The following is a 26,645-nucleotide window of genomic DNA, read 5'->3' as shown; positions in this document are numbered from 1 at the left end:
CTGGGAGTAAAGCCAGGCTGTGCTCAGAGGAACCGCACGAGTTATTTCTAAATCCGAGTGGAGGTGTTAACTTGTGGTTGTCCTTTGAGGTCAAAAGAGAGCACAAAGCATCCTATAAACTGGCAACTGAGTGAGAGTACATTAAATAAATATCTGCCTATTAGTTCAGCTCTGAGTTTCCACAAGAGGCTGAAGGGGAAATATCTTTTCCTTGATAAACAACAATGAGCCACTGCTTTCCTGGCCAGATCATCGCTCCTGGTGATAGTGGAATGTCTTAGGCTAAAAATTTTAATTGATTTGGGGATGGTCCTCCAAGTATCGTTCTTAAAGGGACTATTATTATTGCACACTGGAAGAGAGCCCATTTTGGTGAACATGCCCCGTTAGGAGTGATATATCTGCACTGCCACATTTTTTCATTAATCTTCATTTCAAATGCATTTTTCTCTCCTGTGTGGCCAAGAGGTTCACATTCCCAATGAGCACTGGGTGCTCCCCAGGGTGACATCAAGTACCAGCATGGTCCGCACCCCCAAAACTACCCGGCAGAGCTCAGGAGGAGCAAGGGAGCGGCCATGGGAAAGCAGCAGCCCCCGCTTATCCTGCTGTCGCTGCACGAAGCCGGCAGCCTCATCAGGCTCTTCACTTTGAGGACCAAGCAAATATTTAACAAGTTCCCCTTGCGCTGTACCAGAGTTCATTATCCGGTCTCCTGAGCTCCTCCAGTCAGTAATATCCTCTAATTGATGTGATTTGGCACTTGGCCACAGAGTTAAATTGATTTGTAGACCAGCGGGAGACGGCAGATGCCCTTTACACTTGAGAAAAGTGGCATGTGGCTTTGTTTACTGCCTGCTGCAAGAGGAATGCCATGGCAAGAGATGCCTTTCAAGAGTGCAGGAAGGGGGTCTGCCTCCTCAGTGTTCTCTTAGCACAGCCCCTGTTAGGTGACAAGGTGTGACTGCCACCGGTGAGCACCTGGGGATCGCTCCAGCCATGAAGTTTACCCTCCCTGACCCCAGGGGAGCTGGTGCACAGGGTGAGAGAAACAGGGAATCCTCTTCTCTAAAACCTTGGCAAGATGCAGGAGGTGTCTCCATGCCCTCTTTTGAGGGGTGCCCCAACACAGGCTCCCAGCTCAGGGCTGGCACCAGTCTATGTTCTGGGAGATGGAGAGTTGCCTCTGCCTGTGTGAGGGCAGGAGGAGTGGGGACATCCCACCAGCTCCCAGCGCAAGGGGAGGGTGGCAGCTGAGGCCGAGACTGCTGGGGTTTATTTGCAGGAGCTCATGGGTGCTGTAGGTAAGGGTTGAACTCCAAAGCCTGCACAGATTTCCTTCCTACGACGCAGGAGTTTGGTTCTGAGCCTTGTGCAGTGTTGTTAGTTGTGTGTTGGGATTTTTTTTTGTACAGTACAACTTTCACTCTTTTAAAAGGTCGTTAGTTTGTCTAGTACTTTTTTTATTTGGCTTTCCTGCTAATTTCAGTTGTATTGATTATCACATTTGCAAATGGCTTTGTTACAAATTAGTTTAGGACATAGTCGTGTAACTCTTTTACTCAGGGTGGTCTAGAAGTTTTTAGCATCCATATGCAACTCGCCTTCAGGATGTTACCTCCACTGCGAAACTCCACTTAACACTGGGAAAGAAAGAAGTCAGCGTGCAATCTCAGCTGTTTTCATCAACCTAGTACTCTGAATATTTATGTTTTCTTGAAAGCCTCTATTTGTAATAATGAAAAACTAACAATACAGAAGAAGAGTTAAGAATCTCACTTTCCATTTCAGTCATCCATTCCTATGCTGGGAATTTCAAGCTATCATTGAAATCCTTTTCTTACCACACCAAAGAGACACATTCATCTTTAAGATATTTATTCATAATTAAAAATAATAAGATTCCAATCACTCATATAAAAATAATAAATCTGAATAAAGCATCATGACTGTTAAGGGTGGGGGGAGAGATCCTTCTTTTCGGATGTCCCCTTACTCCAGTCATCATGGATTTGACAGGGCTGGAAGGATTTTTCCCGAGCACTGGCCGAATCCCACACGGAAGCCGTTGCCCTGGCAGTAACCTAGAGCCAGAAAACAACAGACAGCTTGTTCTGTAAGGACAGCAGGATTTTACCAGCAATAAAAGTGAATAAAGGCACAAAGAGACCAAAAACCAGTGAAGACATTTCAGAAATGCAATGAGGGGTAAAGAAAAGAACACCTGGAAGAGTTCAAGTAGGCCAGGAATATTAAAAAAAAAAAAAAAAAAAGCACAAAATGTTAAACACAGCAATATGCAAGTTCAGTGAATATGATCAAAGAGCAAACAAGATGTGCAATATTTCTGTTTTCAAACCCAACCCGCAGCATCATCAATCTAACTGGCAAGCTGCATCACTGCCTGGCCCAGCCTTGCTATTAATAAAGTAAATCTGGATCCTTGGGTCATTGGGATGTTTATAGCCAGAAAGATGATCATCAACCTCCCCCCCCAAACACAGGACCTACCCTCACAGAATCTGTTTCACTTGCTAAAATCAAAGAGTTTAGTTCCATGAGGAACTCGGCATCTGACTCAAAATACCCATTTATCCTTTATCATACAGACAGGCATTGAAGGCCTGCTGACTGCTGCTGAAGGTACTGGCCTGTGACAACATCTCTAGCTACAGGAGGATTCAATCTCTCCCTACTCCGGCATGATGGGAGAGATGACATTAGGACAGAGATGCCACAGCACCTCTTGCTGCCACGGGCCAGCTGAGCTGGTCCAGAAACAGCATCCGTTAGCAAAGCTGCAGATGAAGGAGTGGAGGGGATACAGCCAGGGGCTTCTGGCCCATCTGGGAAAACTATTCTGGGAAGAAACAGGTGAGGAGACCTACCGTAGCTCTCCACTACAACAGCTGATCAAAGGAAGGACACAAGTGGCATATGCTGTGTTCTAAGGACTGATTTCATAGTTAGAGATGGATTTTTCAAAAATAGTGGAATATGTCATCTTCCCTGCATGGGATAAAAACCAGCTGCCTTCGAGAAGCCAAGACAGAGCTGAGCAGAACAGACCTTAACCCTAATTCCAACACTTAGCACAGATCAGTGGAGCCCTCCTCTGAGGAAGAGGAGTATGAGTAGGCTCTGGCTTCAGAGCAGCCAAAGTTATTGCAGCATGAGGACAGACCCTGCCAGCTCTGACACACAGCGCGGCTCTCACAGCCAGGCTGAAGTGAAGTTTTTCCAAGGAGAGCAGTGTCTACAAGTGCTTGTGTAACAGCCCGCCCGCAGACACCATCCCAGTACCTGCCAGGTAATCCTCATTTGTGAGCAATAGTTGAGCAAGACACTTGCTTTAAGGCTCAGCTCAGTTTCCATTTGTCTCATTAGGCTTCATTGCCAGCTTTCCTTTGAGTGCTGGCTTATAATTTCAGTCCAGTTTAGTTATCCCTGCTGTCAACTAGGATTTAGAGCAGTACCAAGGAGCGGCACATTTAACAAAGCAAGCTCTGCGCTGCCAGCAGCCTCAGCCCGAGCAGGGTGCCAAGGAGCTACAGAGAGGATTTTGCAGCCGGCTGCAGCGCACCATCAGCAAACCCTCCCTTCCAATGCTCCCTCCCCGAGACGCACTTCTTGGGAAAAATATATTTCTCTCCTTTTATATGTTAGGGCTCTGAAATAGCTCCCACAAGGGGAACAAGAATAGAAAGTTGAAATGGGAGACTAGGAATTATGGGCTAGGCACTTGGCAAGAGCTAATGGCACTGCCTCGGGAGAGGATGCAATAGCACTAGCCCTGCCTCAAGGGTGCCCTAAGGCTCCGGATCTGCTGTACATCACTAAATAGGAGCAGATCCCAAACTGTCCCCACAGACAGCCCCAGCAGCAGCTGGCTCTCGCAAATGGCACGGTGCCCTGATCACTACAACCACAAACTGTTGCTAGTATAAAACATCACAGCAGACTGATCAACATGAGACTGTCCCACTGGGGCAATGGTGCCTTCATCCAGGTTAACAACAATGCCACCGTGCCATCTTTAAAGATAAAAGACATTCAGGATTTAAAACATTTATTTAAGGGCAGCTTGTTCTGAGCATGAAGAACAACATGGGTCACAGAGTAGTCCCATTTGTCCCTCAACTGGCCACCTTGTGCCAGCAGCTTCCAAACTGCGAGGTGCTCAGTGCAAATAAGGATGTCAGCATCTAACTCCAAAGGGACGTTCATAATACCTAACTGTACCCTGATTTAAGGCTCCTGGCATAGTTACTGGAGGAAGAGCTGCAACTCTGGAGGGCATTGTGATACTCTGCGCTGCAGGAGGACTGTCTCTCTGCACTGAATGTATAGGGAGACTATGGAGAGCAGAGTCAGATGCCTACACATTGCAGCACGAGTAGCTGCTAGGTTTTTGGGAGGCTGGAGGATGTCAGAGGTATTGGGGACTCTTCGGTTTCATCACCCACGGCTCTCTCCAGTAGAACTCAATCTCCAGTTGTCTCAGTATCTTCCCCTGCAAAACTGGCAGCACTTCACAGAAACCTGATTTTCAAAGCTATTGTGTAGGCTGCCAGACAGGAGGCACTGGGGCTCTGGCTGCAGTAATATCAAAACCGCTTATAGAGCCATCACTGGGACACTGGAATATATCCATCTATTTTTTTTTTTTTATCACAGAAAAGTTCTTGGGTTTTGTTAAAAAGCTTTCTGAAAAAAATGAGAAATTTTAGACTATTTTGGCAAAAATCCTAAAAGTCCTGGTTAGATTAAGCTGGCACAGGTATGCGAACACACACCAGCATCTCACCGTCACTTCAGGCTGCTGCACAGGCATTAGTCACTCACGTTTCCTCAGCCCTAAGTCACTTTTTTAAGTGTTTTCTCATTGCTTGAGCCATTTTTATCTCTGTGCAGACTATCTCTGATCACACCAGCATGATGGAGTTGCTCAGAGCCAGGCGTGGCACTGGCTGAGTCTCATCTGATGATGCACAACATCCCACGAGATATTCTCTAAAAATTCAGTAGGCGACGTAGCAAAGACATAGGCAGGCTTGAATCAAAAGTTTCTCATGGCTGTTCTTGCCAAGTATTTGCCACCTCAAAGCCAGAAAAGAGTTGACAAGACGAGAGGAAAGGAAAAAATAGATTTGATTTGCACCAGTCTTTGGATTAAAAAAGATGTAGGAGTGGGATTTAGATCACAAAATACCATGGTAGATTTTAATTCATAAAATCCTTAGTTTCTTGAGATGAAAATTAAAACCATGGCCCAGCACGAAACAGCTGAAGCACATCCCTTTTCAGAGGGGAGCTGGTCAGCTGTTCTGGCAGGCTTCATGCTGTTTCCCACATATTTAATTTGCAACACACTTCACTGAATATGCCTATGTTACAAAGGAAAGATTATTTGCAAAATAACTTTTTTCAGCATTTGCCAAGTTCTGCTTCATGTGCAAACTTGGACTGTGGTGGCAACAACACATCAACTGCTTCTAGTCCCAGGATATTTTCACCCATAAAGGCAAACCTGCCGCCATCATCCCCTTAGCACCACACGCAGGCAGAGCAAGATCATGAACTACTGAGCAAAGCAAATAATCTAGCCCCGAAAGCATTTATTGCAGGGAAATTTCTATCCACCTGCTTTTGCCTCCTGACAGGTAGGATGGAAACCACTGTGCTTGCGTGTGCAGAACAGCCCATCTCCCCACCAGGCGCTGACACGACTGGGATCAATCTATGGAAATGTCCTCGGTGCGGCGTAAGAGCTGTCTTTCAGCCATTACCTGTCAAAATGATTTCATCTCCGTCCTGCAGGAATTTACGAGACTGTCCGCTGCCAAGCGGGATTTCTTTTGTTCCGTTCCAGGACAGCTCCAGCATGGAGCCGAAGCTCTCCGGCTCCTGCAGCAAGAGTTCATAAACAAATAAACAACTTTTTAGTACCCGTCCTGCTGTTAGGCTACTTGCTGCTGGAAGTACAAGCACAAGCACGTTAACTCTATAGAACAGAGTTTTGCTGTTGATTGAATTCATTGATATGTTGGCTTATTTTCCTGCCTTTGCATTTTAATTGCTTGTTCACTGGGAGCAGCCATGCTTCCAGCCGTTATCTGGCGTGTTTAACATGGTGCTAAACCCTGTAAAAGCAGTTTGGGTCTGCTACAGAAAGAATGGAAACAAACTGAGGACACTTCCACAAATCCAGTGCTTTTTATGTAGTCACGTTTTGGAGTTTTATTTACATTTTGTTCTTCAGAAGCGCAAAGCTGGCAAATGTTTGTAAGACTTTGATGTCAATTTGCAGTACAATAGTTAAAAGGAAGCAAAAAGCACTTCAGAAATGCTCAAAATGGAAGTATAGGTATCCCAGCTTGGAAACGACTTCCCCTGAAGCTGTCTTTCAGAACAGGATTAATATCTGATGTTTCAGAAAGTGTCAGTAGCTTACACATGTATTGCAACAGTTGTGCATGTGGCAGGACAAGCAGAACAGCTTGTGAAGTTAGCTCCAAATATGTAGGATTAAAGAAACCAAAAGCAATACCCATGCACCTTTTACATTCTACTCAGAAATAAAAATACTGTATTTCATACAGTAAATGGGCCGCGTGGATGCTTGTGCACTGAAATTAGTTTGCATCTGCAGTAAGATAGTTCTTAGGGAAAGGAACACAGGAAAAATTAAAAACCAAAACCCAATAGCAACAAAATCCCCACCACTTCTCAGTGCAATTTTGGGGCTACCAAAGCGTTAGCCCAAAGTGCCTAGGAAAGAATTGCAGAATATATTTATGGCTGCTGAAATCAAACAGGGCTTAGACCCAAAGCCTTGCTGAGTCGGTTTTGGATTGTTGACCAGTTCTCAGTGATTAAACACTTACGGGTCCACTGATTGTGCCAGAGGCCAGGAGATCTCCAGGTCTGAGGTTGCACCCGTTGATTGAATGATGAGCCAGCTGCTGTTTCATGGTCCAGTACATGTGCTGGAGGAAGGAGGAAGAGGAGGCTAAAGGACAAACCTCTCTGGCATGCTATTAGCTATGCAGAACGTATTGCGTTCTTGGAATGATGCTGGTAAGACTGTCCCTAAAGAAGTTTCCTTATTTAATCTGGAACCTTCAGCAGCCTAAAGGAACCCTCTATAGTTACTTAGTGCTGCATTCTCAGTAGTTACTGTGGCCTGGCTGATTGCTTTCTAAATGAGCTGCTATGTGCATATAAAACAAATACTTTAACACACAATTTAGTCCTTCAAATTTTCAGCTGGATGCAATTTCTCATCTTGTTCTTCCTCTTTAAGGCCAGCACTGTTGACCCAGGGTCCATGATTAAGTCCAGTATTTTAATGAGTTTATAGAAAAATCTCCTTATTACTGATTTGCTGATTTAGGCAACTACTATGCAAAGCACCAAATGTGAATATATAATTGATTAAGAAATCCTGGTATATATACCTTCTGGCTTCAATCAGCCTGTGGGGCAGAGCCACCAGGCTGCCCGCAGAGTGGCTGGGGCAGACCCGGGCTCGGAGCAGTATTGCAGCAGCGAGTCTGCAGCTAAATGTCCAGCTGCCACTGCAAAGCTGTGTTGCACCTGGGCACAGAGAGAGGCAGTTCCCTCTGCCTGCGAGTCCTGCGCTCTCACCGCTCCCTGCCAGATGAGCACACAACTTAACGATCCTCTGAGCATCCTAAACCAAGCAGTGGAAAGAGCTGCCCCTTTCTTCAGTGTCCGAACGCTCAGCGTTTCCATCTCAGTAGGGGTGAACTATCACCACCCTCCACTCTTCTCCCTCTTTCCCCTACACAAGCACGTACCAGACCTGATTTTCAGCTAATGCAAAAGTCAGTGTTTGAAATTGCCTAAGGCTGGAGCTGATGGCATCAGCAAGATTTCAAACAAATAAAAGATACTCGAGTCTTACCTTGAAATTGGATCTGCATATAGTAGTTGGCATGCTCATTCCTTCTCCTGCGGAAAATAAAAAATAAGAAGCAGGGAAGCAATTTGTTTGTGTTGGATGAACAATGTTGGAGTCTTTTGATTTTACAGATGGACGGAGACTTCTTTTATCATTGTAATCCCTAGCAGGAAACAAGTAATAACATTTTCTATTCTGATAAGGTGGCCAGCATTTCATAGAAAACAAGTGTGTGGATGGCACTGGGGAAGTATCGAGGTGCCCATTTCCTACTCTCTGCTCTACTAAGGGAGCAACACCTGGACCTACTGGCCAGCAGGGCCATGAGCAGGGGGTCTGAGCTGAGTTAACACCTGAATCTCACGTACATCTGCTCATTCCATGCCCTGCTTACACCTGCCCATGCAGGCAGAGCTCCTCATCGTAAGCTAATCATCTGGGAGGCATTCCCTCCTTGACAGGTTGCTGCATGGCCAAGGAGGCGCATGGAGAGCTTTGCCTCTTCCTCTGACAGAGGCAATCTGGGGAAAGTTGGAAAAAGAGAACTGCGGAGCCAAGAGCAAATTGTCTGAAATACATGGTGGTTCTGCATCCCCTAGTTGGCAATTTCAGCTTTATACCCCACTCAGTATTGCCGTACCTTTAATAGCAACAAAGAGGTTGATGTCGAAAGTGTAGGGTTCTTTATCCTGAAGGTAGGGCAGCGGCTTGGGATCCTAAAAGCATATAAAAGGCACAACAGTAAACAAAAAGGAAAAATTCCACGAGACATCCCAGGGTCTTTTTGTTTAACCAGCCTGTGCTGCACACCCCCTTTACTTCACTGTTGTTACTGCTCAGGTTATTGCTTTGCTTGCTCTCATGCACACACCTTTAAGGATCTTTCGGAAGAGATGTAATATCCAGATAGTCCAATTCCTTTTTCTGCACGTGGGCTCCAAAAGCCCTCTCCACCATTACAGCGTGGATGTTAATCCAAAACAAATACAGTGCTAGCACACCTTTGCTCTGTGCCTGCACAGAGAAGATGGTGAGTTCTCTGCAAGACTCTTTATTATCTTTTTCAATTTTAACTAAACGTCTGCATAATGCAGACAACTGGAAACGCTTCAACAAAATGTTTTGGCTTGGGTCCACTCTCTCTCCACTGCTTGCTGGATGCCAAGGGCTATCAAACACTAACAAAAAGCTCTCCAATGAGTTTATTTTCCAGGCATTTTGAAGGGGATGATTTTTCTGCCCTGCTCAAGCGGGCAGGATGACAGCTTAGGGCACAATGTGCCAGCCCCAGTGACATCAATGAGCATTTGAACTGAGAGGGCCCAGGGTGCCTTCGTATGTTTGGAAGCAGGATCACACTTGTAAAATCTTTGAAGAAAGCGCTCAGTGATTTCTGCAGATGGGACCTGCCAGTTCTGCTGAGATTTGTCTAGCACTGTTTTCCTTTATTTCAACCCTTTCTCTTGCTAACCTGGACAGGGTTTGGCAACACAAATGGCATGAGAGCGTCCATGGTAACAACCCAAGGAGAGATGGTCGTGCCAAAGCTCTTGCTCAGGAAGGGACCCAGAGGAACATATTCCCATTTCTGGATGTCGCGGGCTGGGAAGAGAAAATTCAAAGCAATGCTGTTACACATATCCTAGGAGTTGTGCAGCCATCACACCTGCGAAACGATAACATGAATTGGAATTATTATCATCACCCTTTTCCAGCCATTGTGCCCCAAATCCTGATTTAAATCCATCCCTTTCAGGCCCTCAAACCGATTTTCTTAGACCAGCTAGATTAGGAAGAAAAGTCAGCAATAATTAAAAAAAATCAGACCATCCCCATATAACCAGTATTTTTATCCCCAGTTTAGTCACTGCTTTTACACCCAGCTAATGGTGCATGCCCATTGTAGGGCCAATTTCAGCTAGTTAAATTTATGCAGAGACTGAGGATTTGCGATTGCCAAATCCTTTTCCTACTCTTGACACTGAAATCAATCCTCTCTTGGAATCACCATCCCTAGGTCTGCTCCATCCGTGCCTAAAAGAAACTAGACTGGTATCAGCTCTTTCATAAGTAAATAAATCTCCGTTAGGCAGCAATTTCTGGTTTTACTGACTGATTGAAGACGGATTGAGATAGAGGCTGAGAAGTGCAGACAGCATTTCATTTTCATCCCTTTCAGCTGTACCCAGTGGTTTCAATGATCACTATTCTACTACTAAAATATATAATTTATCCCTATCCAAGGTTTCTCATGACGCTGTAACCCCCTCTCTAGGCAGACTCCCGCAGCACCGATTACCGCTCCAGTCATTCATAAGGACCATCCCAAAGATGTGCTCCTGGGCTCTGCTGATAGGAATCGGCTCCCCATACTTGTTTCCAGGACCTACAAAGAATGCCTGAAATTGAAAAGCAAGGTGTTGATTAAGGAATTTTTTTAAGCTAAAAATCCTGATTGCACAGGGGCTTACATGCACGAGCAACAGAGGCTGGACAGGATGGGGTTTGCATCATTTTCCATACACAACTAGACAAAACCCATGGGCTACTCCCTCTTTCTTCCCTTCCATGAAGCTGGCAGGCTTGAAATTAGAGACTCTCTTTGCTGCAGGCAGTGAACAGGAAAGAGTTTATAGTCATCCAAGGGCACGCTGAACGCGGCTGGAGCCTGTCAGGACAGTGGGGAAGAGGAGGCAGATGGAGAAATGTGCCCACTAAGTAAAACAGGTCATGAACTGGGTGCCTGCACTTGCTCCCCTAGAAAGTGTACAGCCTGAGCACACAGAAGAGAAATCTCCAGGGGATCTCAGTTGTCTGTTTCCATGAACAATATGGAAATTTTTTCTTCCAAAGCCTTCATCAGCCTAAATCTACTCTCACAGCAGCCAGTGGTAAAATACAGGCTGCAAAGCACAGTATGGCAGCACTTTATGTACCCCACTTTATGAGACTGCCTCCTACTTTATATATAGCATTGATCTGCAAAGCATACAGCATTAAAGGCTTTCAGTTCATTTTTAGTAGCATTTCCCTTAGTATTAGGCTTCTTCCTTTTTTTTTTTTTTTTTTTAAGAGGAGAGATGGGGAATAAATCATATAAATCATAGTGAAAAATCCTATAAAACACTCCCTTCTGGACCACACTAAGCCACAAGAAGATGCACCTTGCAAGGATGTTTTGTTACAACACCCACAGCACAGGTTTCTTCTTTCCAGCCAGAAGGATGAGGAGTTTGAAATGCACTTCCAAGAACTCACAGCTTCCTCTGCTCTAGACTCAAGGCTCAGACAGTCTGTACTTGCAAAATCCCAGCATCCATTAAAAGGTCCTGGCTGCAGTGTAGAGGTAAGGGCTAACCAGATAACAGGCTGTGGTACCTGATAATAAGAATTATGCCTGCGTGCTTCCAGACTGCTGCACTGGTGCTTGGATTTGGCCAGATGAGCTGTTTCCAGCCTGAAAGCCACATTAGCAAACCACTGAATGAGCTCATGCACCCTGCAACTTGTCAGAAGGGAAGGTTTCCACTGAAGAAATCTTTATTTCCTGCTGCAGACGGCTCAGAGGGAAACACAGGAATGGACCTTATGAGCCATTCATTTTAGAACGAGATAAACCTACCTTTTCTTTCCTGTTTCTATTTTAATGTTTTTTAAGTGGTAGGGAAAAAAAAAACCTTGTCTTACCATTTCTAACTCAATATCCAGACGCTTACAAGCACCAAACACCGGAGGTTTATCTGTGGGTAGAAGAAAGAATATTTTATAACAGGGAGGCAGGTAGGGAAATAAAAGTAACAGCCAGAAGAAACAGAGCAGCTGGTGCTGCCTGATTGCAAACACAAGATGGATTTAACTGGGGCTTCCTTTTTCCCTGACCTCAGATTGGGCTTTAGACAAGGCACCCCACATCCTTCCTCTTGTAGGAAAAATAAAAAAAGATAGGAAGCCACATTAAAAGCCTACCATGGACTCACCATTGTCAGGTTTCATTTGCCCCACAGGTCTCCGGATGGGCGTCCCAGACACCACAACAGACGATGCCCGGCCGTGATAACCGACGGGTAAGTGCAGCCTTGTGAGAAAGCATCACAGAACACGGGTTAGCTGTGTAACCATTGCCAGCCAGAGCAGCTTTCTGGGGTGGAAGCACCACAGGGGTGCAAGGTATGAGGCGAGAACTCTGCGCAGATAGGCACGGACATTTGCACCTTACTTGCTCCGAGATAAAGAGGTGAACAAACTATAATCCAATCCAATGTGGCTGTGGTAGTGCACTCCTGTGCCACTGCTCCACTTAATTCCTTGGAGCTTAAACCCTGCTTTCTTGTCACTCAGCAAAAAACATTTTTTTTAGGTAAATCTGTCTTTGAACCAGAGGGCTGCCTTGTAATCGGTACGGCTGCTGCAACGAAATGCAGTGCAGACTTGTTTAAGGCTGGCAAAATATGGTTTTCAGTTCTGTTATCAAACTACGGACAAGTACAGATTCTCATCTGCGATGAACTCAAATCAGTATCTTGCTGAAAGACTAGCGAGATCTTTAAAATTTAGATATATGTTCAGATAAGCATGCAAAATAATGCTGCATCAGAGAAAAAAACCTAAACTACCCACCAGTTAGGCATCAAAGCATTCTCCTTCCCCCTGAACATGATCCCAACGTTTGTGGCATGTTGGCGTGAAGAATAGAAGTCAGTGTAATCTCCTGCGTGGAAAGAAACCCATAAAATAGGAAACAGTGGTAGGAAAGTCCCTCATCTGCTGGGGCTAAAGCACATCGTACGCTGCTGGCAATGAAAAGAGCAGAAAAGGAGACAGCGAGAGCACTAAGCAGAGGCATGTAGCAACATTTAATATTATTAGCACTGGGATGTATTCAATGGCATAAAGGAGGTGATTAACAGTTCACTTATAAATTATACTGGCCTTTTTTTTTTTTTTTTGAAGCCTTGAAGCCTCCAATAAAGAAGAGTGGGGGGGAAATGCTGCCATGAAGCAGCAGCCAGCTTTCCAGAGGCAAGCCAAGTCCCACTGCTCTGTCTTGCCAGTGCAGTGGTACCCAGGTGGAGGGAATCGGCTCATACTCAGGACATCTGCTGCCCTCTGCTGCCATCCCTGGCAAACAGCTCCCCACCTTTCAGCTTAATGGGAAATCAAAGGGGTTGGGGGAAAAAACTCAACTTGGGAGGGGGCATTTACATGATGTCAAGTTGTTTTGCAAGCTGGGTAAGTTATCTCACAGTCCCAGCAGAGGATACAGCCAGTGCTCGCCCTCAGGACAAGCATGAATCACGCACAGGACAGAGCTGAACCTAGGTGTAGTAGAAACCTAAATAACTTGTAGCTGAGCGCTCTCACTCACAGCACTCCTGAGTGCTAGGAGACAGCAATTTTTTCACGAGACATATTCAACCTGAAACTACTTGCATGAAGGTATCACATCTATGGAAATTCATCACGGTTCCTCTGAGTCAGGCTAGACTTTGTCCCAAACCAGGGCTGTGCCCCACAGGAGCCAGAAGCCTCGTGTTTCCTCGAACAGGGCTTGGCCGGGAAAAGGGAAGTTCAGGTCCCTGCTCCTGTGAAGGTCACATCCCTCGAGCGATTTTGATCAAGTTGGTTTGGGTCCAAATATAAATTTCTGTTAAAAACAGGGAAGTGTTATATATATGCATACACTCCCTCCAAAGCAGCCCAGGGCCTCGTGGGAGTGGAAGTAAGATTTGGGATGCAGACTAACAGTCTGGGAGCGGAGACTCACGCGTGTTTATGAGTCGAAGTGTCTGCCTTGAAAAACTTTGGAAGAGCTGAATTATTTTCTGATAGCAAAAGGGGAAAATGTTGGAAACTGAACAAGTGTTTCTTGCCTGGCTCTAGTCACAAAGGCCTCTGGTAATGCCAATCTGACAACAAGAGTCAGACAACCCTGATTTAGTGAAAAACGCATCCAGGAATTTTCTGGCTGCTATTGAGCTTCCCCAGGCTTTTATTCTTGTGTCACAGACAGCACCTACCTTTCATTACGGGCAATAATCTACTTCTGCCTCCTGCAAAACCCATTCCCTGTCACAGCCGCGATCTGTCTGTCTGAGCAAGCTGGAAATAAAGCAGCTTCCGTGGGCGGGAGCAAAGGGCAGCGCTGAGCATCCCTCAGCTGCGGGAGACTCACCGATGCGGGCCGGCAGGTGCATCGTCGCAGAGGCCTGAGGTACAAACGCTCTGAAATGAAAAACGACGACTTCAGCTCCTGGAAAACTTGCAGCTCTCGCCCCTAAGTGGTTTATAAGCATGTAAGAGGCTGAGTCTCTCTCTCTGAGCTCCTTCCTTAATTTATTTTGCAAAGCCTTGCAGCAAAAAAAACCCCAACCTTGCAGAAAAACTAAGAGGACTGGCCAAGCTGCTGTTACTGGGATTACAAAGGAAAGGAGCATCCCTCAGGGAGCGAGCGGGAAGGCAGGCAGTCTCGAGGGGAGCCGGCTGGTTTCCCAGGGGGCACAGAGGAACACTCCATGCCCACGCACGCAGCTGATGAGCAGGTCACCGCTGCCTTTGCGGCACAGGAAGGATGATTTTATGGCTTGTGGCTCTCAGGATGCCCGGTTTGAACTGCTGGGGCAGATCAGGGAAGGTGTCCAGCAGCGGTTCAATCCCCCTCATGGACGCCTGTGCCTAAATCACCCCATCAGCACAGGGAGGAATGGCTCCTGCTTGCTGTCGGGGCAGGCATTTGCAGCATTTAAAGCATCGCTCCGGAGAAAGAAGAAGGTGTGTGATTAATGGACACGCGTGTTTTTCCATCAGCACAGAGCAGAACACAGCCCTCCCCTCCCACTCCTACACCAGGGCACTGCCCCGGGCCCGAAGACAATTTGTGACAACAAATTTAGGTAAAACCTGGCAAAGTCAGGCTGTTTCTGAGGAGCAATCGGAGGGGTCTCCCCGTGCCAGAAGAGGCTCCGGGTGGGACAGACAGGGCCGTGCTGAGGGAGGTGGGAGAGGTGGAGGAGACACCCTGGCCACCATGTCTCCATCGAAAGCCATGGCAGAGGGGATGTGGCCGGAGAGGCAGCCGGGCCCCAGGGAGGCAGCAGGGCCGGGCACAGCCCTGAGTGTCCCCAGGCTGAGGGTGACACCCTGGATCTCTGGGCATCTAAAGGATTAATGAGATGTAATTAAGAAGGGGAAGCTCTCAGTGTGTCAAACCCCACCTAGGCGGCAGGTGGCCACGTTCAGACCTCCATTTTAGTGCCTGGCATCACTGAGCGGTACGTGGCACCACCGAAAGGTCCCCATGCTCCACAGCAACTCCCCGCTCCCTCCTCACCTCCTCCGCAGCTCCGTGTTGTCCCTCAGGGTCGGCTCGCCGGCTGACAGCAGCTTCTGGAGAAAAGCCCTCGCCTCCATCCACGCCGCCCGGCCCAGCCCCATGAAGGCGTTCAGAGTAGGCTGACAGGCGACGCAGAGAGGTGGGGGTGGCAGGAAAAAGACCATGTTGTGCTTAACTGTTGCACGCGTGGAAGGTGTCCTGCACTTTCATTCCGGGGCTGAATGCCTGCGGGTCGAGGTTCCGCGGCGGTGGCTGCCCAGGTTGCCCGTCCTCCCACCACAAGTCCTCTGAAGCAGGACCTGCTGCGTGTTTGCATCATGCCCATCCTAACACATCACTTCAGACCTTAAGCAGCCTTGATATCTCAACCAGAGCTCATTTGTATTTATCTTCACCCTTAACGCAACCTCCCTGTCATTAAAATCCCACCTGATTCCTTGACATGAAGTGCTGAAGGCACAAGCGGGATTGAAGTAATATTTAGGCTTTGTGTCAGACCCCTGCATTGCCAAAGTCTGATGAAACTTTGAGCAAAAACGTCCTTTGGACCCCCAGTGCCTCTGCTCTCCTTGCTATCGCAGCTGTGATGAGTTTTCCCTCAAAGCAGAGCCTGCCTGACAACACATTTCCAATTCATGTTCGTTATCTCACCTCAAATTGCTCAAATCCCTTATGGAATATTTCTAAAATGTGTGTGGAAATTAGAACATCAGACCCTGATAAATACCTGGTCAAAGACATGCTGATGTTTGGCAAGGGCTGGTCCATTGAACAGATGTTTAATGACGCTGAGATCCAAAATCTGGTCTCCAATCGCTACCCCGAGCCTGTGCCTGGGCTGCAAAGCAGCAAGAGGAGGAGGGGAAGAGAAGAAGAGGTTTGTGTGTACCCACAAACCCTCCCAAGAGGGCACGGGGGAAGACAGTGACCACAGAGAGTTTAATCCATCAGGGACAAGGGTTTGGTATCACAGCAATTGACCATTAAAAGCCAGTCGATGAGACTAGCTGCTGAAAAATTTTAAGACCTAGAGGTAGAGCATCGTTGCAGACTCCCTGCAGACCTTGAGGGGTGGGAGAGAGCCTTCTCCTCATCCCCATCTTTTGGGGGAAGGATAGGACAACAAGCAGATGTTCCTTTCCCTGCTCCCTTCCCCCTACAAGTATTTGCCCACCCCTTATTAATGGCAAGCAGTGCAGAATAAACCCTGAATAACCTGAAATACACTGTGAAGTAGGCAAATGGTATTCCTCCTTCTACAGGCAGGGAACCGAAGCATAGACACACTATGGGAGGATTGATCTCCTCCCTGTAAAGAAATAGTGATTTCTTCACCGTCGTTCCTCCCCAGAAGATGAAGGGTGCTCTGGACTCCACTGACATATCGGGAAGGCAGCGCATCTTCCTCAGCCACGTTACTTCTGTACCACATCGAATGAGGCTTCACTCTTCCCAACCCATCTTCACCCTTCACAACCCATCCCCACGCCACGCAAGGAGCCCACGGCTTGTGTGCCAACCCTAGCCTAGATCCTTGCTGCAGGGACAGCTTCCCACACGTAAGGGAGATCGTGGCTGTGTTCGATGGACAGATGCACCCTCAGACACAAAGACCCCGTTCATCCACCGCAGCTCTGGCGGGGCCGGTGCCAAGCGTGTGCGGAGCCGGCGGCGACGACGGGGGAGCAGCACAGACCATCCCACTGCAGCTCTGCCGCAGCTGTCCGGGGGGTTATAAAAATGCTGCAGCCTTCAAAGACAAACTCCAATTATTCCTGTCTTTAGGCAAATAAAGACAAACTAGTTACAGTCGTTATGAAAACAAGCTTACCGTAAGGGAATGACCACCTATGGAAATCTGTGCTATTAAACTTATTTTTTAACCTTTAATTTCTAAACAAGATTCCAAATGTGATAATAAGTATTTATTCAGCAAACATTCCTGCAGAAAAATCTAAAGGTCATGTCAGGTTAATTTGTAACTGGGATAGTCAGGAATGACATCAACTGCCTTAGCCTGGAATCGTTAAAACATTTGGCTAATTTTAGAACATTATTTTCCGAAATAATTTCCATAATTCCTTGCCTGTCTTTTCACAGGATTTGAGTGAAGATGTTTTTTTTAGAGAACAGTTACCGGAGAAGGGAGAAAAGTAATCCAGACTTGCTAGATAACAACACACGCATCTAGGAAGAGATTAAACGAACCATCTCGGTTTTATCTTTGGAAAATACCACATCAGAAAACACAATCTTCTGGTTTAAATTCTTTTTTTTTTTTTTTTTTTTTCTAAACCTGCATGGATAAGCCGAGACAGCAGAAACAGGAGATAATCATGAAGTTTCCTTGAGCAATGATAAATAAATCCTTCGCTTTTTGCTTCCGAGATGCAGCTCTTGGCTCGTTTCCCTTTCTGCAGGAGGACACGTCTCCGGGGCTCTGTCCCGTCAGGCACTCGGAGGTGCGAGGTTCAGCCTGGCTGGGCTCAGTTCTCATGAAAATGGGAATTGGGAGCTACCTCCTTGGAAGAATGGTTGAACTGCGTTTTCTTAAGTGATCATATAATATAAGGCCCGAAGCGGCTCAATCTGTAGCCTTTGGGCACTGCGTTAAACGTTAACACACTTCTACACATCTAATGCACAGCTGCATAAATATATGCCCCTTAAAGCACAACGGGACAGAAAGGAAACACACATTTTTGTGCCCTGGTTTAATGCTTTTGCAGCCACTAAAAACACACACAAAGAGCGGGCCAGAAAACAACACTCATTTCAGATACGGTGTTTTCAGTTCAGATTTCACTTTTCCCTTATGTCAGTTCATAGAATCATAGAATGGTGAGAGTTGGAAGGGACCTTAGAGATCATCGAGTTCCAACCCCCCTGCCATGGGCAGGGACACCTCCACTAGACCAGGTTGCTCAAAGCCCCATCCAGCCTGGCCTTGAACACCTCCGGGGATGGGACGTGATGGTTCATGTTATGCAAAAGGGACCGGGCGCTACAGAATTAACAGCAGATTAAAATAAAATACTTAATGTGGCTTCTTAAGGGAGATGGTGTGATTACAGTCAGTCACAAAGAAAATAAGGGATTGAGTTAAAAAAAAAAGTCAGTGCAAACTATGCCATTCCTCTACTTAGAGAGTCAAAGGATCAAACGCAGATTTAATGATTTCACAAAAACAGTCAAAAGCCCACAAAAACTACTGCATGGATTAGTCAAAGTACTTCTCATGAGCGTTAGCACTTTTCACTCCTTTTGTGCAATTTTGAAGCAGCTGTCATCAAAATAACCACGTTAAGAAAAAAGACAATGCAGCAGCTCCCGTTTTGCTGTCGAGTCAGGAAGCCTGTGCAAGCGTCTCTGGCTGGGAAGTTGTCCTTTATCCCAGGTTGCCGGGAATTTCTGCTCTTATTCATAGTTTCAGAACAATGACAACACCCCAAGGACAAAGGTTGCTGTTACTCACCTCCTCCTTAGTGGAGAAAACCCCGTAGGGGAGATTTTGGAGAGGAAAATCCGAGTCCTTGTCTACCTGGATGAACGACATGCTGAACTCCGAGCAGACCCCGTGTACGGACGAGAGCCCCCACCTCCCGGGCTGCTGCACGTCTTCCTGGGAGGAAGATCCTCTCCCAGTTGTAACCCAGAGCACAGAAGCACCAAATCCCACCCTCCGTCCTCAGCCCCAAACCAATCGCAGACCCGTCTCCATCCCACCCCTCTGCAGCGGTTAATTAGTGCCAGAGGTTTGCATGAGTCAGCAGCTGTTAACTGTTCCCAGCGATGTAGGGACTGGTGGAGCAACAGGCTCTTCCTGCTGGATAATCCCTCACACGAAACTGGTCCATCGCTCTTCTTTTAACCAGTACCTGGCTGCGGGTGGGGGATCTGAGCGGGCAGCTCTGCCTCCTAAGGGGTCGCTTACGTGCCAGAGCAATGGTGAAACGATGATTGATGCCCACACTGAGCAGTTCTTCCACCAGGAGCTCAGCAGCCCTTGGGAAGTTGCACAACTCACACCCGAAACCACCGCTCTGTGGGCTTCTCAGTTTTGTAACGCTTCGTCCTTCCATTTTCTCCACATGGTTTAAGCAGCTTGAAAACAGAGAGAGAGAATCATAGAATCGTTTTGGTTGGAAGAGATCTTTAAGATTGAGTCCAACGGTTAACCCAGCACTGCCAAGTCCACCACTAGACCATGTCCCTCAGCACCACATCTACATGCCTTTTAAATATTTCTAGGGATGGCAACTCCACCACTTCCCTGGACAACCCGTTCCAATACTTGATAATCTTTTCCGTGAAGAAACTTTTCCTAATAGCCAATCTAAACCTCCCCTGGCACACTTTGAGGCCATTTCTGCTCATCCTATCGCTTGTTACTTGGGAGAAGAGACCAAGCCCCACCTCGCTTGAACCTCCTTTCAGGCAATTGTAGAGCACAATACATAAGACACAACCAGCCCTGAAGAGCAGGGAAGGGAGGCTGGTCTTTCTGCTCCCAGTCCCAGCCTTCTCCCACCTGCAGGAGAACATTCACCCATACCCAGGAAAAGCAGAAACCAGAATATCCATGAAATCAGAACTAAGTAGCAAAGACCACCCCTTCTCAGTAGGAATGGTTAGATGCTCGTGACTGCCAAGCCAAAGAACTAGTTTCCTGCTCAGCTTTTTTTTCTCTTGGCAGAGAAGACTCATTAGAAGAAAGGCAGCAGGCTGTACAGCCAGATACTCAGTGTAAGATGACACACCACCATTGATGACAGCCCATCTGTGACAGCTCTTCCCTCGCGGAGACGCAAGCTCACATGGTGCTGTTTGAAAGGGGGTCTTTCTTTAATACAACAACGCCTAGCACAAACTTCTGTAAAATTTCCTGCACCTGAGGTATGGCTCCATTCCGCTGACTGGTGGAAGGGTTTTTAACACGGTGAAGATGTTTTATGCCAAGGTTATAGGGCTTGGCTAGAACCTGCTTATTCCAAAAACAAAACCAATCCACCTTGAAAGCGCGTTTCAAATACACACTGCGCATCTTGAGAAGACAGATTTACTCAAGTGTTGTGTAGCGCTGCTAACGTGCTGGTATTAATTAAAATGTTCATCTGCTAACCTCAAGCTGATGACACAAAATACAAAGCCTCGCTAAGTTACCCAGACTGAGCAGCAGATCCACCACCGTGGTAACACTGAGCCGATGCCAAAGCAAACAAGGATGACACGCAACTCTTAAGCGCCAGGGAAAGGTGGATGCAGGTTTATTTATCTTGAGTGTTTCAACATTCTTAACTCTGAGAACTCTGCACCAAGCCAGGCCAAAGGAGGTTTATCAGGTTGCTTTGAGAACGATGGGGGGGGGAAGAATGGCCCGCTGCTGACCTGCCACGCTGTCGGTGGCACTGCAAGGCTTCTTGGTGTAGTCACATTTCCTACAATATAATTGAGGGTCAGAAGAGTTGTTGCTTCAGAACAGGCAGCAGTAAAAAGAGTATATCGACACCCAAGGCAGTCACTTTTCTTGTACCTTTTCTTCTTTCAGTCTCTCGGATACCAGAAAATATAAACAGGATTGGTTATCGGTTATTGGTTTCCCCCGTATTCTGAAGTCTAGAGCGTCTCCTCTCCGCTTGGCCCAGAAGCGTCAGTGTCAGACGGAAGGTGGACCGGAGGGGAAGGACGTGTAAGGGAGTGAAAAGGACACTTTTAGGAAAAGGAAGAGAGAGACCAGAAATAGGGAAGAGAGAGGAGTCAACTGAGAAGAGAGGGATTAGAGAACAGGGAAGTGGCAGCAAAGAGGAAAGGAAGCTGAGAAACACCCTCCAGAGAGAAGACGCTGCTGCTCTTCCAGCTCTGTGCTGTGTAAGAGGAAGTTTAGCAAATGCTCTGAGGAAATACAGGATCTTTGCCCCATAAAAAGGCAGACCATTACCAAAACTTGCCGGAAAGTTATTTATTCCCCTCTTTTACTATAAAACACATGTGCTTCATGGATTGCGGTTAAGCCATTTTTGCAAGCACAAGATACTTCTTTTATTATTGGGTCTTGCAGATTACTTTCTACAGCTATCTCAGAGAGAAAGCTCCTGCTGCTGCCAGTGTTTATACGCTAAATGTAGTGCTTTATCTACTAATTGTCAGCCACAGCTTTTAAAGAGCATTCAGAATTTTAAAGGATGTAGCCAGCTTTGATTAGAAATTTAATGTTTTAAATGAAGCCACGCAATCTCATTTATTTCACAAATGCTTGAAAGCAGCAGCAAGTCACCAAGTGAAATTTCAACTGCAGATCAGAGCCATCTGGAGAGGAATTAGTTTTGCTTTAGTGTACTGTTAAGTCTGGTGATAAGCAGCAGTGGCTGAAGGTACCAGAGTACTACGTAAACCACTCAACCTGAGTGGCTGAAGCACAGACTCTGATCTGACAAGACAGGCGATCTTAATTAAAAGAAAGTTAGTGAGCACCCTCACAAGACAATAAAAGCACAATTCCTCCTGCCCCCACATGGGGATCACTTACAAGCCTGTAGATCCACTGAGGAGCACGTGGAGGGTGGTTGTGACACCATTCAACGCTGAAGTCCATGGATTTCAAACCTCAGAATAAGGACATCTCACCAAAGAACTGTCTCAAGAATCATAGAATGGCTAGAGTTGGAAAGGACCTTAAAGATCATCTAGTTCCAACCCCCCTGCCATGGGCAGGGACACCTCTCACTAGAGCAGGTTGCTTAAAGCCCCATCCAGCCTGGCCTTGAACACTTCCAGGGATGGGGCATCCACAACTTCCCTGGGCAACCTGTTCCAGTGCCTCACCACCCTCACTGTAAAGAATTTCTTCCTTATATCTAATCTAAATCTCTTCTCTTCCAATTTAAAACCATTGCCCCTTGTCCTGTCACCACTCTTCCTGACAAAGAGTCCCTCTTCAGCTCTTCTGTAGGCTCCCTTCAGGTATTGATAGGCTGTTATAAGGTCTCCCCGGAGCCTTCTCTTCTCCAGGCTGAACAACCCCAGCTCTCTCAGTCTGTCTTCATAGGAGAGGTGCTCCATCCCTCTGATCATCCTCATGGCCCTCCGCTGGACCCGTTCCAACAGGTCCATGTCCTTTCTGTGTTGAGGACTCCAAAGCTGGACACAGTACTCCAGGAGGGGTCTCACGAGCGCAGAGTAGAGGGGCAGAATCACCTCGCGAGACCTGCTGGCCACACTTCTCCTGATGCAGCCCAGGACCCGGTTGGCTCTCTGGGCTGCCGGTGCACACTGCCTGCTCATGTTGAGCTTCTCATCCATAAGCACTCCCAAGTCCTTCTCCTCGGGGCTGCTCTCCAGCCATTCTCCACCCAACTTGTATTTGTGCCTGGGGTTGCCACGTCCCAGGTGCAGGACCCTGCACTTGGCTTGGTTGAACTTCATGCAATTTGCACGAGCCCACCTCTCCAGCCTGTCTAGGTCCCTCTGGATGGCATCCCTTCCCTCCAGCGTGTCAACTGCGCCACCGAGCTTGGTGTCATCAGCAAACTTGCTGAGGGTGCACTCTATCCCACTGTCCATGTCACCGACAAAGATGTTAAACAGTACTGGTCCCAGTACCGACCCCTGCGGAACACCACTCGTTACTGGCCGCCATTCTCTCATTTAATTCCAAGGAGTCTGTGCAGTGCTGTCTGTCGGACACGGGATCACACACCCCACTGCTGTATCTCCCAGAACCAGAGTCACACAGATAGATCCACAGCTTTGTCACTGGGTGCATCTGTTTCACCTGTAGGTCTGCCTCAACTTAAGGACATTGTCACAGGTAACCCCAACTCCTGCACACAAGTGACTCATTGCACTGGAAGCACAGAACTCCCTGGGCAGAATGTATCAACGCATAAGGTAGGAAACTTCTGGAGACCGTAGTCTGATAGTTATAGGTGAAAAGGTAAAAAGAGAAATAAACCCAGAACTTAGCTGGCACTGGGATACGGACGGTCTTGTGTGGATCAATACACTTGTGATGAAAGGAACCACCAATGGAAGGTCCCCATGAAAATAAAGCAAGAGAAATCCAAATTACAGATGCCAGTGACAGCCACAGGGGCTTCGATTTTTTAAATTTTATTTAATCAAAGTTAAGACGTGGATAAACATAAATACAGCACAGATACTTCAGATCATTCTTCATATTTGTGTACAGACAGACTGATGGATGTAATCCCAATGAAACCTGCAGTCAATGAAGTGCATACAGCCTTCCCCCCACACACACAAAAACAAAAACCAATTCTAAAAAAAACAAAACCACGCAGACAATCTCAGCACACACTCTCATTACAAATGATTCATACATAAATAGGTAGAGGGTGCAAACAAGCTAATATGCGAACATGTATAACCTCTCGTTAATGGGAAAAAAAAAACAGAAGCAGCCATAATGATTAAAATACATTCAGTTACTGATAACTAGTTGTGCCATACAAGGCATTATCAAAAAAAGGAAATTGTGCTGCAGAGAAAAGCTATATACAACAAGAAAACAAACTGCAAAGTTAACGCATGCATGTTTTATCCTGGAAAAGCACAGCCCTCCAATATTTTCTCCACGTTTGTTATAAAAGCCCTCTGCACTCAACTAAAATTAGAATGATCTTAAAGGATAATACTTGTAAAGTTTACTTAAGTCTTCAGCCACAGAAAACTGCAATGAAAATAAATGTTCAGAGTCATTTTCAAAACAAAAAAACAAAAACAAAAAATCTATTCATCTGATGACATGCATGATTAAAAGGTCTAGGCAAGATACACTGCTCTACATTCCTGATGACTAAGGAAAAAAGCTCAAGTCAATTTAATCTGCAGATGGTCAGAGGATTTTGTATTCTAGCAGAAGCAGCAGTTCAGATCTTCTGGATCTTTTCCCCAACAACTACAGGATTCTCTTTTCTGATTTTCTCAGCAGCATCAGCTTTGTAATTGTAAGAGCAACTGTGTACGTCTGAATAACGGTGCATACCACAGTAGACGTTTCCACACCGACACTCAAACCCTGTGGACAGAAATATTAGCTTAGACATTTCAACATTCTTATTTATACTGGTTTGGTTTAAATCCTGAATATGTTCACTCACTAGCAATAAATCTCAGTCACCAGTGTCAATCAGCCAAAGAGCCTCTGCTGCAGAAAGCATAAGAATCACAAATAATATTTTTACACGATTACAGTAAGATTTGATCATTCCTTCCTACCACACGATACACTGGCACATAACACATTCCTAGAGACCTCCTGCTCTTTTCCTTTGTTTATGAATCTTCGCCCACAGAACTCAAGTTTTCTTAGGCCCTTACACTGAACCACTGCAAAGCTGGTTAGCGACAGCAGCGAACTATCATCCAATGCCTCAGCTAAGCACTTCCAAAGGGAAGTATTTAGAGTTATGAATTTCACTTAAAGACAGAAAGCTGAAAAAAGAAAATAATACATGAATGACTAAATCTAGTAAGAGCCAAGCAAAAAGCATCTTTGGCCAAGTTTTCTTTCAAATCAACATCAAGATGACCATACTCCATTTTCCCCCTAAGAGAAGAAACTTTCAAAGGTCCAAAGGCTAAACAAGTCTCTCTAAGAAAAGTGAAATCAAACTTTCTTACCAGTAAGTCCAACCTTCTTCCTGCACATGAAACAACGATTCTTTTTCTGTTTTGGTTTGTCAAGTGACTTATCTTGTTCTTCAGGTGTAGGCTCTGCGTTCTCTGACACTGAAGCTAACATTAAAAAAGGTTAATAAGAACAATGGAAAGAAAAGGTCAGTGTCTCTCCCTTTCCTCCAAGTCATGCAATAATCTAAAGCCCATGTTGTAAATTTAGGTTTTGGGGTTAGCCATTTTGCTGCAGCTTCTGAGTCTGAAGTGTAATGGACTCTCAGTAGTGGCATTGGAACTCCCTCCTCCTGGACCTTCAATTTAATTTGAGAATTCACAGAATGCTCATACAAAGGGCACAGTACAAAAACACCATAAACCTAATTTTTAATTATTCTGGGGTTTTTAAGAGTAAGACTCAGTGCTGTCAGATCTGGGAAGGGAATCCAGTGTTTCCCCACCAGTGTTACTAGTCCAGTTCCTAAAATCTACTTGTAAGAAGCATTGCATTTATTAGGATCAGTTGAATAGAATACTCACTTCTCAAATACCGAATCAACATTATTTTTGCTGAAGGCTGCAGTGCTGAGGCCACACAAAACACAGCGTTTCAGAACCTCTACCACTGTGACACTGCTGCTCTTGCTTACCTGGAAAAAGCTTACACAAGGGCTACTCACTACCTGGGGTGAGACACCCTTAGCTCTAGACACACAAGACTTACAGGGAGGAGGTACACTCTCCTGACACCCAGAAGGAAGCAGGTAAACACCTCATTTTAAAGACCCTTTTGCTAGGACAACTTTCAGCCTACTTTAACATTCCCTCAGATTTGAAAGACAGGTTACAGGTTGTGTGGGAGAACATAAACAAGTAATGGTAGTATTTGCCTGACCCAGCTAAAAATAGAAATTGGCTGGTTTTCCTCAAGTATTTGCACATTCCTTACATTACAAAACAGAAATAGAAACCAAAAAGCCCAACTTCATTTCAAGAAGGGCTAAAAGCCAATCTCTGCCAACCAGCCATTGCTAGATCACAGCAGGCCAAGTCTCCAGCAAGCCAGGTCTACAGAAACTAGGAGTATTTGCAGCAAAGAACAAAAGCAAGCTCCAGCTGGAAGGAGCATCAATGGAAGCAGAGCTAGAACCAATGCTGTAAGGAAGGGAATACAACAGCAAGCCCAGATGTTTGCCAGGGAAAAAGCTTCAGGCACCTCTGTGCAGCTGGGACTTTTTTTTAGGCAGAGACTATCAGATGCAGTTCTGTGACAGTTCCACGCCAGCCAACTGCTATTCTGCATGACAACTCTGGTGGGGTTTTTTCCTGTGCTGCTATTCAGATGAGGGGTTTTTATTATTTTTTTTTTTTAAAGGAAAGGGCACTTTTCACTTTTGCAATTTATCAAAACACTATAGTCTGTACCAAGCAACATCAATGGGTAGTAAAATACCTGAACACCTGCAAAGATTTTGCCCAAATGGACAATATCCTCCAAAGGTTAATCTAGCCTAAAGATAGGCTGTTATACATGGTTTATTAAATCATTTGAAAGTCACCATCTGTGTTAGAAGCAGAGCTTTACTTTGTCCTGAAATTTACAATAATTGATTAAAAAAAGCTTCAACAGCTTTAAACGGACATAAAAGGGCACATTTCTGAGTGGACAGATAATATTCAAAGTTTTGCAAGATAAGAATCAAAAGCAGTAAGGATTAAGAGATGTGAGATAAGTATCAGTAGCAGTAAGACTTA

The 26,645-nt window shown here is 45.9% G+C and overlaps 2 protein-coding genes across 6 annotated transcripts in view; both read right to left on the bottom strand.

Moving 5' to 3' along the window:
- Positions 1–1,870: 1,870 nt before the first annotated feature.
- On the bottom strand, positions 1,871–18,813 carry FAH (fumarylacetoacetate hydrolase). Its single transcript, XM_074156399.1, has 14 exons — positions 18,733–18,813; positions 15,985–16,095; positions 15,255–15,376; positions 14,100–14,149; positions 12,545–12,635; positions 11,905–12,002; positions 11,615–11,667; positions 10,227–10,326; positions 9,399–9,529; positions 8,568–8,643; positions 7,931–7,977; positions 6,888–6,989; positions 5,790–5,907; positions 1,871–2,084 (listed from the first exon to the last, which is right to left on the bottom strand). Exons 1-14 carry the CDS (start codon positions 18,811–18,813, stop codon positions 2,005–2,007), a joined length of 1,260 nt encoding a protein of 419 aa, XP_074012500.1. The 3' UTR covers positions 1,871–2,004.
- A 4,510-nt stretch (positions 18,814–23,323) lies between these two features.
- The window catches only part of ZFAND6 (zinc finger AN1-type containing 6), a 37,388-nt gene continuing 34,066 nt past the window's right edge, over positions 23,324–26,645 (bottom strand). For all 5 annotated transcript variants that reach the window (XM_074155400.1, XM_074155398.1, XM_074155399.1 and 2 more), the window contains 2 exons: positions 24,900–25,013; positions 23,324–24,294 (listed from right to left, as the gene is read on the bottom strand). In XM_074155400.1, coding sequence (XP_074011501.1) covers positions 24,146–24,294; positions 24,900–25,013 — 263 coding nt within the window. In that variant the 3' untranslated portion in view covers positions 23,324–24,145. The remainder of the gene's footprint in view (positions 24,295–24,899; positions 25,014–26,645) is intronic.

Source organism: Numenius arquata, chromosome 11 (genome assembly GCF_964106895.1).
Source record: "Numenius arquata chromosome 11, bNumArq3.hap1.1, whole genome shotgun sequence".
Taxonomy (NCBI): Eukaryota; Metazoa; Chordata; class Aves; order Charadriiformes; family Scolopacidae; genus Numenius; species Numenius arquata.
Note: the sequence above shows the minus strand (reverse complement) of the source record. Positions and strands in the feature narration are given on the sequence as shown.